At 43.4% G+C, this 14140-nt stretch overlaps 1 protein-coding gene across 2 annotated transcripts in view; it reads left to right on the forward strand.

The window, feature by feature from the left end:
• The window catches only part of PAPPA2 (pappalysin 2), a gene marked incomplete at its 5' end in the record, with an annotated part of 212529 nt that overhangs the window by 13747 nt on the left and 184642 nt on the right, over positions 1-14140 (forward strand). For both annotated transcript variants that reach the window (XM_079762097.1, XM_079762098.1), the window contains one exon: positions 9524-10595. In XM_079762097.1, the coding sequence (XP_079618223.1) occupies positions 9524-10595 (1072 nt within the window). The remainder of the gene's footprint in view (positions 1-9523; positions 10596-14140) is intronic.

Consider the following 14140-nt stretch of genomic DNA (forward strand, 5'->3'; position numbering starts at 1 on the left):
AGATAAGGTCTATATATGTCAAAATGATGATAGTATTAGCAATGAATAATAATATTAAGTGCTTATATGTGCTAAGCATTCTTTTTATTGTTTTACCTGTGTGAATTTAATCTTCTCCAAACCCTATAAATTAGGTACTATTGCCTCCATGTTATGGATGAGAAAAGTAAGATATGGAAAATTAATTTTTCAATGTTACTCAAGATTATAGAGTTATCAAGTTTGGTTGACCTAATGGATCTTATTCCACAGCTAGGATAGTACGAACCACCTTTTTGATTCTCTGTTGGCTGCTGGGCTGGCTCCACTTGGCCATTTGTAGGTCTGGATCCAGTCTTGGAGAGTCTGGGAACAAGGCAGGATTGTCCTGGCAGATCCTCCTGAGCCCCCTGAAGGCATTGTCCGGGCTATGTAAGGCACACTAGCATTCCAGGTGGGCTGTGCAGGTTGTTCTTTTCTGACCCTTGTGGATTACTTTCTCAGGCCATGGGTGACCAATGCCTCAGGCCATGTTGCTTTTGCTGCAGTGATCAAGGAAGCTTCCTTAGGAAGGAGGCTCCCATTGCCCCCGACTTATTCCAGGTCCGTGGCAATGCTGAGAACTCACCACTCTGAGTTTCCCTGCTCTCTCAGGCCCTATCCCACCCCTGCAACCCCACCTCAGTGCCTCTCAGCACAGTGGCCTTCGGAAAGCTAGGGAAATACCCATGCTGATTCCTGTCATCCTGGCGCGTGATGAGAGCATGACAACAAGGAAAGTTGCGCGCTGTGAGGAGAGGTTGAAAAATGTGCTGGGAAGATGTAAGTGAAGCATTCCCAGGAGCTTTGCCCCACTCTGTGCTCTAATTTGTGAAAGCTTGGGCTCCCAGATGAAAGGTTGAGCCTAATCCTGTCTTGAAGGAGAGTTATCTAGAACAGCTGAAAACACCTCCCTGGCCTTTGTTCACTCTCTCCCACTCTTCCTGCTGACACAGCCCTGCTCACCGCCAGATCCTGGTCTTTGATGGATGGCCCAGCTCCTCCTCCTCAGTCCTTTTGTTCCCCTGCCTGGTGCTCTCTCTGGGGGGTGGAGTGTTGGGTAAGTAGTTCTGCAGAAGGCAGCAGACCCACGTGTGGTGTGAGGAGGCCGCAGGCATAATATCCCAGGAAAAGACCGTGCCTTGTAGCAGGTTGATTTATGCTCATGACCTAACCTGGCCCTGTTTTAAGCTCATTTTCCTCCTAAAAGCAAACTTGCACCACACAGCATGTTTTTTTAGTTACCAGAGCTGATGATACTGTGCGTGACTCCTCTGTTTTGTTGAAGAGAACTTCACCTTCCTGGGAGCTCATGGGCCTTCTTGGAGAAGCAGGACTCTCACTCCCAACATGAATGCTCCCAGAGGAGTAGAGAGCTCAGCCGGTGGACTCTCCTGGAAGTGAGGTTCCACGGCTGTGTCTGTCTTAAGGGCAGCATTTCTGTCTGGACCATGGCTTTCTCTTCTACCTTGGCTTGTTGTTAAACAATCTCCTCTGTGAGACACTGCCATGTGTGGGTGTTCCCTCCAGAATGGCGCTTTGCCCAAGGAAAGTTCTCAGCAAGTTTTGCCAGGTGTGCTCTAGTCCAAGTGTGTGGGATCCAGAAGGAAGCAGCTTATTATGTGACGGATGGGAAAAGCACAACTTACATCAGGGAAAGCCCAAGCACCTGCAGCTGCACAGTGAAGAGAATGCTTGGTTCCCCTGCATCATCCCTCTAGGCCAGACCCAGTTTGCAGGGTTATTGGGGTTCCTTCAAGACCAGGGGGAGATGTTCCTCTGGGAGTCATTTTGATGTCAGGAGCAGAGTGGGTGCAATGCAGGAGCTAGAACCAATTCCTTCCTTGATTGTGTGCAAAATTCACAGCTGCCTAAGGCAGGCTCTTGTCACCAAGAAACTCTCTAGTTGCTTGGCCAAACAAAGAAATATCAGCTGCACCATGAGGCTCAGCAAACTGCAAAGACCACTTTGACAAGGGCGGTCAAAGAAGGGCAAGGTGAAACTTCAGCTAACCTTTGAAGGTCATACCCATGGATGGGAGGTATTTCAGACAAATGGAGCACTATGATACCTTTTACGGGGCTGAGACAGTACTTGGAGTGTTGCTGTCAGGAAGTGATGTGTTGACCAGAGAGCAGGGTTTTAATTAGGGAGGAGGACATCACCCTGCATCTTTCTCAGCATTGGGCCTACATAGCCTCTCAGGAACATTTTTTTATTTTTTCTATTTATTTCATCACTCTGAAATAAGTTCACATAATGTTCCTGAAACACGGATACTCCTCTGCTTTAAAGAAGAAGAGAGTACGAGGTGGCTCTTTCCCCCCTTTTGTTATTTCCATAAAATAAGAATTCCAAGAACAGGTTGCTTCCTGACAGTTCTCAGAAGATTCTTTTCTCTCTCACACTTTATATTGACTTATATAACTGCTGGAGTGAACACACTTTTCTTCTCATTATGATACCAGGAGCACTGCTGAAACCTAATTCCCTCTATGGGGCCTTGTGGCCAGGAGACTCCATTCTGTCACAACCAATTGACAGAATATTCTAGTCGGGAGGAGGGATGTCTGGTGGAGAAGGAGTGAACAATCAGAGCAGTTGGATTGGATCTGTTGAGAGGTGGGTGGGAAGAGCTCATGTCTGGACCATTTCACTTCCCTTTTTATTACATCCTCCTCTAACACGAAGTCCTACTCTGCTAGTTACATACCCAGTAAGAAAACAACAACTGGAGATGGAAGCCACTGGCTTGGAAGGGAGTTTTCAGTTGAGTGCTCCTCACTTTAGCTTCCCTCCCACCTTGGGCCATGGCCCTGGCTTTGGGATAAGAGGCTCCCCCTTCCCTTTGGGGTCCTGGAATTGATTACCGAGTGTATGTGTCACAGGAAACCCTCCAGGACCACCCAGAAATTTTATCCACTCTCAGGTGGCAGGCTGTCCATTTAGGTGCTGGCCAACATGGACATATTTGCTGCTGTGCTAGCCAGTCTGTTATCTCCAAACCATTTCCAGGTGTGGACGTTAGCTGTACATTATTTCCAAAGTCAGATCCCAGTCACCTTCAATTTGGTTAATGCCACACTCAGCAGCCCTTACTGTTCTTGCTCCAAAACAACAACTGACAATGTATGTCTTGGTATTTGAGGTATTTTTGTGGAGTGGAAAGAGCACATCTAATTTTGATCCCAGTTTCTGGCCCTTCACAGATGTAAGACTGTGGACAAATTGCTTCACGTCTGTGATCCTCAGTGTTTTGGATTGAGGATATACAATTCAGCTGATACATTCATGGGAGGATTTCATAGGGTGACACCTGTCCAGCATGGAAGACATTTAATAAAATGTGGTTTAAGTCTCTTCATTTCTTCTTTGCATGAGCAGCCTACCTCATGAGTGCAAAGAAAGAACCCATGATATAGAAACAAGCAGGGTCCCTATTCCCCAGGGGCCACATTGAAATATTTCCCCATCAAAGAGTTTGTAACACTCTAGCTATCATGTTTACCATTAATAGAATTTTTCATAATCACGCAGGGAGACTGTAGCCCAGTTTGAGAGAAGGTTTTTCTCCTTGAGGGACATAAACTTTATTAATTCCAAATGCTGGCAATTCATAATAGTAAAGAACTGCATCCAAATGACTTTTCCCAAAGACCCACGTGAGTATAGAGCTCTGTTAAGCTAACCCGGGTCTCCAACTATGAGTATTGGAGTTGAGCTCAGGAATAAAATGAACAAGTTATTCTTCCTCCATTTATATTCCTTTCTCTCCAAACTTAGATTAGATACAAGAGAAGGTGTTACAATAATTTTAAATTTAGTAAACATCAATACATAATGGAAGCCAGTTTCAAGCAAGAGGGAAAAGAATGACTCTTGAAGTTTTAATATGACACGGTCCAAATGTTTGGCTTTGGTACCACTACCATTTTTCCAGTTACATCATTGGATCTGATTTTTTTCTAACCCATGGGCTATCACAGTTCAGTTTGGTGTTGAGTGATTTCATAAATCATATTGATGATCTGGTCCCTCTGTTCCACCCAAGAATGTGGCTCACATGTATATCCAAAGTGATAAAATCTCAATGTTGCATAAGCTGACTTTGACCACATATAGTGTGTTGGCTTAGGCTGCACTGGTTTTGTCAGCTTTACTCTGCTAGACTGAAAAGAAGTAGAAGTCTCCTCAAGGTGGGCGTTTGGTACTTTTTCTTTTGAGTCAAAGGCTATATTGCTCCTACTTGATGGAGTTAAGGGAGCAGGGCTAGGGACCCTCATGACAGTGTGTGGACGAGCATGCAGGCTGCTCTGTGGTCCCAGTTTGCAGATGAAGGATGCTGACAGGCAAGTCTTGGAGGAACAGGTTTTTGTTCTCAGGCATAGTTGGTCACTGGGCGCTCAGGAAGACATTTGAAGGCTCAAAATCCACTTTTTAAAAAACACTTTATTTTACAGCAGCTTTAACTATACACTAAAATTGAGAGGAAGGTACAGAGATTTTTAGATACTCCCTGCCCCCACACATGCATATCCCCCCCTATAATCAAGATCTCTCACCAAAATGGTAATTTATTTTTAAACCAAGATTAAACATACATTGACACATCATAATCATCCAAAGTTCATAGTTTACTTGAGGGTCCACACTTGTTGTATGTTCTGTGTGTTTGGACAAAAGTATGATGACATATCATACAGATTTTCACTGCCCTAAAAATGCCGTGATCTGCCTATTTATCTCTCTCCCCAAACCCCTAGCAATCACTGCTCTTTTTATTGTCTTCATACTTTTGCCTTTTCCAGAATTCCATTTAGTTGGAATAATACAGTATGTACTCTTCTCAGATTGGATTCTTTCATTTAGTGATGTGCATTGATGTTTCTTCCATGTCTTTTTGTGGCTTGATAGCTCATTTATTTTTAGCACTGAATAATAGTCCATTGGCTGGATGTACTACAGCTAATTTATTCATTCACTTACTTAAGGACATCTTTTTACTTTCAAGATTTGGCAATTGTGGATAGGCTGCTACAAACATGTATGCAGGTTATTGCGAAGACAGAGTTTTCAACTCCTTTGGGTAAATACTAAGGAGTGTGATTGCTGGATCATATAGTAAGAGTATGTTTAGTTTTTAAATAAACTACCAAACTGTCTACAAAAGTGGCTATACCATTTTGTATTCCCACCTGCAATGAAAGAGAGTTCCTGTGTTCCACGTCCTCACCAGCATTTGGTGGTGTTAGTGTTCTGGCTTTTGGCCATTCTCATGGGTGTGTAGTAGTATCCTATTGTTTTAACTTGTATTTCCCTGATGACATATTACGAGGAGAATCTTTTCATAAATTGATTTGCCATCTGTATATCTTCTTTGGTGAAGTATCTGTTATAGCCTTTGGCCCATTTTAAAATTGGGTTTTTTGTTTCCTTACTGTTAAGTTTTAAGAGTCCTATGTGTATTTTGGATAACAGTCCTCTATCAGATGTATCCTTTACAAGTATTTTCTCCCAGTCTGTGGCTTATCTTCTAGTACTCTTGGTGTTGTCTTTAGCATTGTTTTTAATTTTAGTGAAGTCCAGTTTACAGGTGATTTCTTTTATGGGTTGTGTCTTGGTGTTGTATCTAAACAGGAATCACTACATCCAATGTCATCTAGGTTTTCTCCTATGTTGTCTTCTAGCAGTTTTGTAGTTTTTCATTTTACATTTAGGTCAATGATCCATTTTGATTTAATGCTGGTGAAGCATACAAGATCTCTGTCTAGATTCATTCTTTTTTTTTTTTTTTTGACATGTGAATATCCAGTTGTTCCAGCACCATTTATTGAAGAGATTGCCTTTGCTCTTTTGTATTGCTTTTGCTCCTGGTCCAAGATCAGTTGACTGTATTTATGAGGGTCTATTTCTGGGCTCTCTGTTCTGTTTCATTGATCCATTTGTAGATTTTTTCACTGGTACTACACTGTCTTGATTACTGTAGCTTTATAGGAAGTCTTGAAGTCACATTTATCTCTTTTAAATTATACATAATCTGAGTTTAAATTATACATAAACTTTCCTGGGCTCAGAATAATGACACCTTGGTTCTCTCTGCACCCAGCCTGACACCAGACCTCTCAGAGCCTTGGTATATTCAACTCTATCAGTCGTTGGCAAACCGCGGCTCGCGAGCCGCGGTTTGCCGACCACTGATCTATATAATAATGCTGGTGATGATAATCTTGCCTAGCTCAGCAAAGCAGCCCCATGTCCTTTAATAGTCAGAGGGAGAAGGAGACAATGGCCTCCTGCATCTGCTTTCCTTGCTAATCTTGACAGGGTGGGATTGGCTCAAACTGGCTCACCAGGGCCAAAGATGCACATCTTCCAAACCCCCTGTTCAGTGACATAATATTGGTAACTGAAAATTGACCATTGGGGGAGCATTTATACTGTAGAAATTGGCAAATGCTGCAAATCAGGACAATTTTTTTTCTTCAGAGGACCAGTTATTAAATATAAAAATCAGTGAAACACTTGTTTTATATCTAATTTGATTTTTCCCTTAGATATCTCATTCTCAAAGGCCTTCTAAGCATCATAGTTAATGTTTGTCAATCACTTTGTGTCAGGTGCTAGGCTGAGATCTTCCACATGTGTTCTTTTATTTAATTCTCATAGCAACCTCACGAGGGGTCTGTGATCTCAGCTTATGTTTGAAGGATGCTGAAAGCAGACCAGAGATGGACAAATTCTATTTTACAGATAAAGTTTGCAAGTGAGTAAACTGAGACTCAGCAAGATGATACAATTTTTCTGAGGTCACATGGCATGCAAGTGATAGACTAGGGATTGGAGCTTGAGGCTGAGTCCTGTTTGTAACCACCATGCACTATGTTCTTCTCACCATAGAAAACTTTCCTGGGTTCAGAATCATGACACCTTGGTTCTCTCTGCACACAGCCTGACACCAGACCTCTCAGAACCTTGGTATTATCTTCATTTATATCATGATGCTGGTGATGATAATCTTGCATAGCTCACTGGATAGCTTCACTTCTTAAATGATAGTTCATACAAGATTGCTTTGGAAAGCTCAAATGGGAGATATCATTACATGCTAAGAAGTGAAGGGAAAAATATTTATAAAAAGAACACTATGTGTCCCAGTTTAGAAGATTCAGCTGAAGTGGGCATTTCATATAAATGCAGGTTCTAAGGAATTGTAGAGTAAATGTTTCTGGGTAAACTGGCAGAACCTTTGATCTGGTATTATCTAAACATATCTCTTAGAATCCTTTGGGTTTAGGTCTTCCTAACCTTCTCAGACAGTCTGGCAGGTAATCAAGATAGCCCCAGTTCCATGGGCAGATTTTGGAGTGGGTTTCTTCTAGGAGTAAAATTATTTACAGAATGGATAAGTGCCAGCAAGTTGACATTTACTTAGTAACTTTAGGGAGAGTTTCTGCCGCATTTTGTCCATATTTTAATAAAGAGGTTCATAACCACTTCTACTTGCAACAGCCAGCATATTTTATTGTAGTTATTTATTAAGCTTCATATTCTACCTATACTGAACTCTCCATGATGTCAAACAAACATTCAATCACTATACAAATCCCTGGCTCCAAGTACTTAGGTTGGCAGCTGGTATTGCTTCATGACTATCTACTGAACAAGTGCAGGGGTGCTTTTGTGGTGTTCATTTACTTCTTGTGCCACAGTTGTCCATCTGCAAAGTTTCTGAGATGTTTTAATTGCAGTTGGACCCTGTGTTCAGGGCAAGGCCAACAACTATGGGATGTCTCCTGCCACAGTTACTCTGCGTACTCTCAGGATGCCAGAGGTATTTGACAGCAATAGAAAAACCTTCATGTATTATATGGTACAACCCCCTTAATATGTTATACAAGACCTAGCTTGACCTGTATTGCCCCAGGTACCTTCATTCATACTGTTTCTGCTGTGTGGAATATCTTCTGTAATCCTTTTGCCTGCCTAATTCTTATGCACTCCTCAAAAGTATGTTTGGATCTCATCCACACAGCAAACCCTCTGATCTGTGGGTTGAGATTTGGCTCTGTTTTCACTCACCTATGTGTCCCTTGATCCAAGTTCTGATGTTATATTGAAGTACTCTTCTATATTTCTCACTTCCCCTTGAGACTTCTAACGGGCAAAGACCACCTTTTCTTTCAACTCTGAGAAAAGTGTCTATGTCTGGCAGTCCAGTAAATGTGTGATGAACTGAAATTACTAATTCCAGGAGGAGTGTGACAGTGAGATAAAATGTGGACCCTGTGTGATTTAGTAGAGGGAACAAGCATGATTCTCTTTCCACCAGTGAGGGGTGGAGCTCGGAGCTTTCAGGTTATAGATTCAATGTTGGAGCTAAATCTGTGTTTGTCTGAGGGAGAAGAGAATCAAAAGATTCTCCATTCATATCCTTCAGATTAGAGGAATGGAGTTATGTATTAGAAGAGATTGCTGGGTTCATTACCAAAGATGGAAACATTTAAGGCTCCAAACTGCCTTCATGTATCTGAACTTCCTACTCTTTCCTGCTGCCAGGTTATCTGCAGGTAGTCCTTCCTTTGTTTATGCAGTTGAACTTAATAGCCTTGTGCCTACATTGAGCAAGGTGGTAAGGTAGTCTGTGGTGAGGATCTTCATCTATCTCTGTAGTATGGTGGGCACCATCGGTTCTAGAATAGTTATTCTTATTATTGACTTGACTTAAGTTTTCAGGCAAGGACCATGGGGGCAATTCCATTTTTCCTACTCTTGGAAGCAACTGTTCTTTGTGGGTGGGCATCCTTGCCCTTAGACACTAGAGAGAATAGCAGGCTGGGAATGATGTCTGGGACATTACAGTCTTCTCTGATGGGACTCCCTTATCCACCAACTCCTTATTTTCTCCAGGAAAATCATCATTTCAGTATTTAATAGAAAAAATTACTTTTTGAGGGGGTAGGAAATTACTGACTTTTGTAAAAACTGTGACTGTCCTCATGGCTTTGAGGAAAAGGAAGGGGACAAGGATCAGGGAGAGAAGGCATGGACACAAAGTAGCATAAGGAGCATCTGTGACAAAGTTCTACAGATGGTTGTCTCTTGCATTAGACATCCCCTTTACAACTTCTGATTTGGTTGTTTTAAAATACCAAAATGAGTGTAATGTGATGGAATCTCAACTCAGATTCCTTTTAGGCACAGAGATTACCAGAATGGCTTGATATGGGATACTGCGTGGGCATCTCAGGTGGGGAATTTGTATCACTTAATTTTTCCCCCATTAAAAACCTACATTCTTGGGTAGTGAGCACATGGTACAATATTCAGATCTTGTAACATAGAAACTTATACATGAATACAGTATGTTCATGTTGACAAATGTCACCCCAATAAATTTAATTTAAAAAACCATACATTCTTGCTATTCACATGGGTTTTCTTCTCCCTTTCTCCATCCCCCTTTGTATCTGGTATTTCTCCCCTCGATTCTTCCTTCTTTCCCAGGTGTGTTTGATAACTGCTCCCACACTGTCAGTGACAAGGGCTGGGCCCTGGGGATCCACTCAGGGAAGGACACAGGAAGGCGAGACGCTCGCTTCTTCTTCTCTCTTCGCACCGACCGCGTGAAGAAAGCCACCATTGTGATTGGCCACAGTCGCTACCAACCAGGCACATGGACACACGTGGCAGCTACTTATGATGGACTGCGTATGGCCCTGTATGTGGATGGCACTCAGGTGGCTAGTAGTCTAGACCAGTCTGGTCCCCTTAACAGCCCCTTCATGGCATCATGCCGTTCTTTGCTCCTGGGGGGGGATAGCTCTGAGAATGGGCATTCTTTCCGTGGACACCTGGGCACACTGGTTCTCTGGTCAACGGCCCTTTCACAGAGCCACCTCCAGCACAGTCCTCAGCATCCAAGTGAGGTGGAGGAGTTGACCACTCTGATACTGACAGCCAGCTTTGAGCCTTTGGAACACCAATGGGCCCCCTTTAGAGACGACAAGTACCCACGGCTTGAGGTTCTCCGGGGCTATGAGCCAGAGCCGCAGATTGTGTCACCTTTGCAGCCCCCGCTTTGTGGGAAGACAGCATGTGACAATGTAGAACTGATCTCCCACTACAATGGGCACTGGCCTCTTCGGGGAGAGAAGGTGATCCGCTACCAGGTGGTGAACATCTGCAACGATGAGGGACTGAACCCCACCGTGACTGACGAGCAGATCAGCCGGCAGCACAAGGTGCTCAATGAAGCCTTTGGCCGCTACAACATCACCTGGCAGCTGAGCGTCTACCAGGTCCACAACTCCACCCTGCGCCACCGTGCTGTGCTCATCAACTGTGAGCCCAGCAAGATCGGCAATGACCACTGTGACCCAGAGTGTGAGCACCCACTCACGGGTTATGACGGGGGCGACTGCCGCCTACAGGGCCGGTGCTACTCTTGGAACCGCAGGGATGGGCTCTGCCACATGGAGTGCAACAACATGCTGAACGACTTTGATGACGGGGACTGCTGTGACCCCGAGGTGGCCGACGTACACAAGACCTGCTTCGATCCTGACTCACCTAAGAGGTAAGGGACCAGGGCTTGGGGAGTCCTGTTTGCAATGTACATTTCTAGCATCATTTTATCCTTTTGACTTCTGGAGACAAAAGAGGGTTCACACAGCCCCCAAAATAAAGCATGCATCCACCCACCAGACACTATTGTGCTTTCATAAAGTACTAGGTGTTGTGTTAAGTAATTAGGGGCATAGAGATGACTAGGACCAGGGACAGCCCTCAGAGGACTCACTGTCTAGGGAACAGTCAGCTGTGTATGTGCTGTGAAGTGGGCTTGAGGCACCTGAACAACATAGTCTGTGAAGGGAAATAACAGGATCTGATTCACCTTTTACGAAGGATCCGTCTGGATGCTGTGTGGAGAACATGGGGAAGCCAGGGGACCGTCACAGAAAGCAGACAAGGGAGACAGAAACCATTCAGCACCTGTTAGACATGATCACTCTTCTGTAATAAGCAAAGTTATACAAACCCTCGAAGAGGCCTCTTATCCTTGGTCTTTGCTGCAGGCTGAGCAGTTCACCTGCTTTGTGAACACAAGACATTCTATACCTAACCCCAAGTCTCCTTTAGGACTGGAAGCTTCCCATTTTGCCCCATTAAATTCCATTCTCCACACAGCATCCAGAAGGATCCTATGTAAAAGGTGAATCAGATCCTGTTATTCCCCTTCTTCTCTCCCCCCCCCCCCCCCCCCGCCGCAACTGTACCTAGAATAGAATGCAGACTCCCTGCCTGGCTCACAGGTAGCTGCAGGTAGCCCCTGCCTACCCTCCAGCTTCCTCCACCAGTACCCGCCCCATCCACACTGCACAGCCTGCTTGACCTCTCCTGTCTCACTGTTCTTGCCTCAGGGCTTTGCCTGAGCTGTCCTCCTCCTTGGAATCATCTTTTCCTTAATGTCCCATTGGTGGGTTTTCTGTCATTCCAACATCTACTTAAATGTCACCTCCTGGAGCAGCCTTTCCTGATCCCCCAATTTAAATCAGCTGATCAGTCACTATTACATCAACTAATTTTAATTCTCTTTATTACACTTATCACTTCTGATGTTTTTCTTGTACATTCATTCATTCATTCATTATGTTTCTTCAACTCCATGAAATCAGGGCCTTTATTAACCAGGGTGTGCCCAGCACCTAGAACAGCAGCTGACACCTGGTTGTTTATGTCATGTTTATTGTGATGAATGAATGGATCTGATGTATCTTTCCTTGTGAAATAGAAGCTAATAAGAGGATTTCCATTTGATGGTCTATGCAAGGGCTGGGGAGAGTTAGAGGAAAACAATAAAGGAGAGAGGTGGGTGGTAAACTTGGTAATCTGTGCATGTGGGCAAGGCTTCCCCATTGTAACTGGTACCTTTGTACAAATTATAAAAAGGCTCACACGTGATCTGTAGAGTTGGTGGGAGGTGGGAGGACTGGAAGTCAGCTCCTAATGATACCTGGATGGCTGCCTTTGGGTTTGTTGGACACAATTCGTGGTGTCCCTGTGTGTGGGCAGTCAGTTAACACCAGTTCATAGGTTGGCCTATAGTTCAGAAATGTGATGTCAGGAATTGATTGTAAGATTTGGAATCAGGGTAGACAGTGGAATTCAAGAGTCCTTATTACTTAACTAGTGGCCTGGTGCACGAATTTGTGCACATTGAAAGGGAATTAATTATAAGAAATATGTTAATATCACTATTCGCCAAGTCCTGGGTGCGGGTATCCGGCTCCCTCCTCCCTCCTATCAGAGTCTGGGATGGCACCCACGGGGATACAGCGTCAAGTCCTGCCAGCACTGTGAGACCCAGAGTCAAGTCCCCACCCACCCGCATGCACCTTGCTGTGCATGCATCCCCACCCACCTATTGCGTGCCTTGAAATAGCGCAAGACCCAGACCTGCCGGCACCCACAGGGACGCAGTGTCAAGCCCCCACTGGTGCAGCTCTGGACTCCCCTGAGTCCCGGACTGCTGTGACCCCGAGGTGGCTGCAGGACCCCCCCAATGCACCTTCTGGTCAAGTCCCTCCCAGCAGCCACGGGGACACAGGTCAAGTTCCCACCCACCCACGTGTGCCTCACTGCGCACACAGCCCCACCCACCCGCATGCGCCTGCTGCGCACGCAGCCTCCTGGTGATCCGTCGTTACGGCGTGAGGGCGTCACAACCACAGGCTTTTTATAATATAGGATTAGCTGTGTAAATTGTACAAGTTTATAAAAAGGGGGTGATTGCAGTAGTACTTTGCATTATCTATATCCTAGAGTTGTTTTGTGAATCAGGTGAAATACAGTACAGGAAATACTTGGTAATTCTAAAGTTGTCAGTGTACAAAAATAGTTCTAAGTTAACATTAGTGATTATTATCATTATTCAAGCTGACAGATGGGAAGCCTTTGTTTATATAAAAATGTTCAGGGCACTGATCACATTACCAGAACTATTCACATAAGAAAAATTCTGTTTGGGTTTGTTTTTTAGATATTGATAACCTTAAGCAGAAGCTAAACCTCACTAATATCAGTGGTTGCCAACTCCAAAGAGACAAGGAAATCTGGCTTGTTCTCATTTGTCTTCTAGTTCATTACAACAGCCCACTGCCCTGACTGAGACAGTTCTCATGGTGCCTAGCTATCATTTTCCTGAATGTGGCCCTTTGTTCTCTAAATCTGTAATGCCACTGCCCTTATCTGGGTGTTTATAACACACTCCACTCACTGTCACAGAGTTACCATGGTAACTCATCTCTTTCTCTCTGGGGATCCAAAAGTGTCTCAAACCTTCTTATCTCTACATGCAAAACTTGCTTTGTGGAATAAAAGGAACTATTATCTATACCTTTTGATAGTTAAACATAATTAAATCAAAGTAATAAATGCTCATGGTTAAAATTATCAAATTGTATAAAAAGATGTAAACAGGAATGATAGTTCCCTGCCTAATTCTTCCTTCACTCTCTAGCCTTGCTCCCATATTTATTTTACCCATGTCTTCTGGTATTATATATTATATTAATTGATTCATCAGTTTTAAACATTATGCATTGACTTGCTCTTATGGTAAAGATGAGCCTTTAACTCTTCCATTTTTTCCTCCTCCCCCCCCCCCCCATCTTTTCAATATAGTTATTTTACTATTTTTTTTGAATTAGTTATATTTATAGATACAATATAATGACTATAAAATATTTTTTGTGGCAGAACAAAATATTCTATTATGTATTTTTTTCTGGCATAGCTTTTTCCTACTCTCTACTTTTTTAGTCTATTTCCTCTCCCCATCCCTTCCTTTACTCCTTCCTTTCTACCTTCCTTCACTTTTTTTTATATCCTCAGTTGTTTTTACATGTTTTATTATAAGTTATTTATAGATATAGATTTTTTTTAACAGTATGCAGATCTCTCTTCTAGTTCATTCTATTTTCTGTTCACTTTCAAACTCGACCAGTTATCTTCAGGTCTGCTGCATAGTTGTCATTCGGAATTTCTCTTTATTGCTTGCTTTTTTTTTTTGGAATGGAGCCACTGTATCCTGAATTGCATGAATATCTCTTAATTTACTGC

This window comes from Cnephaeus nilssonii, assembly GCF_951640355.1.
Source record: "Cnephaeus nilssonii genome assembly, chromosome: 21".
NCBI classification, from domain to species: Eukaryota; Metazoa; Chordata; class Mammalia; order Chiroptera; family Vespertilionidae; genus Cnephaeus; species Cnephaeus nilssonii.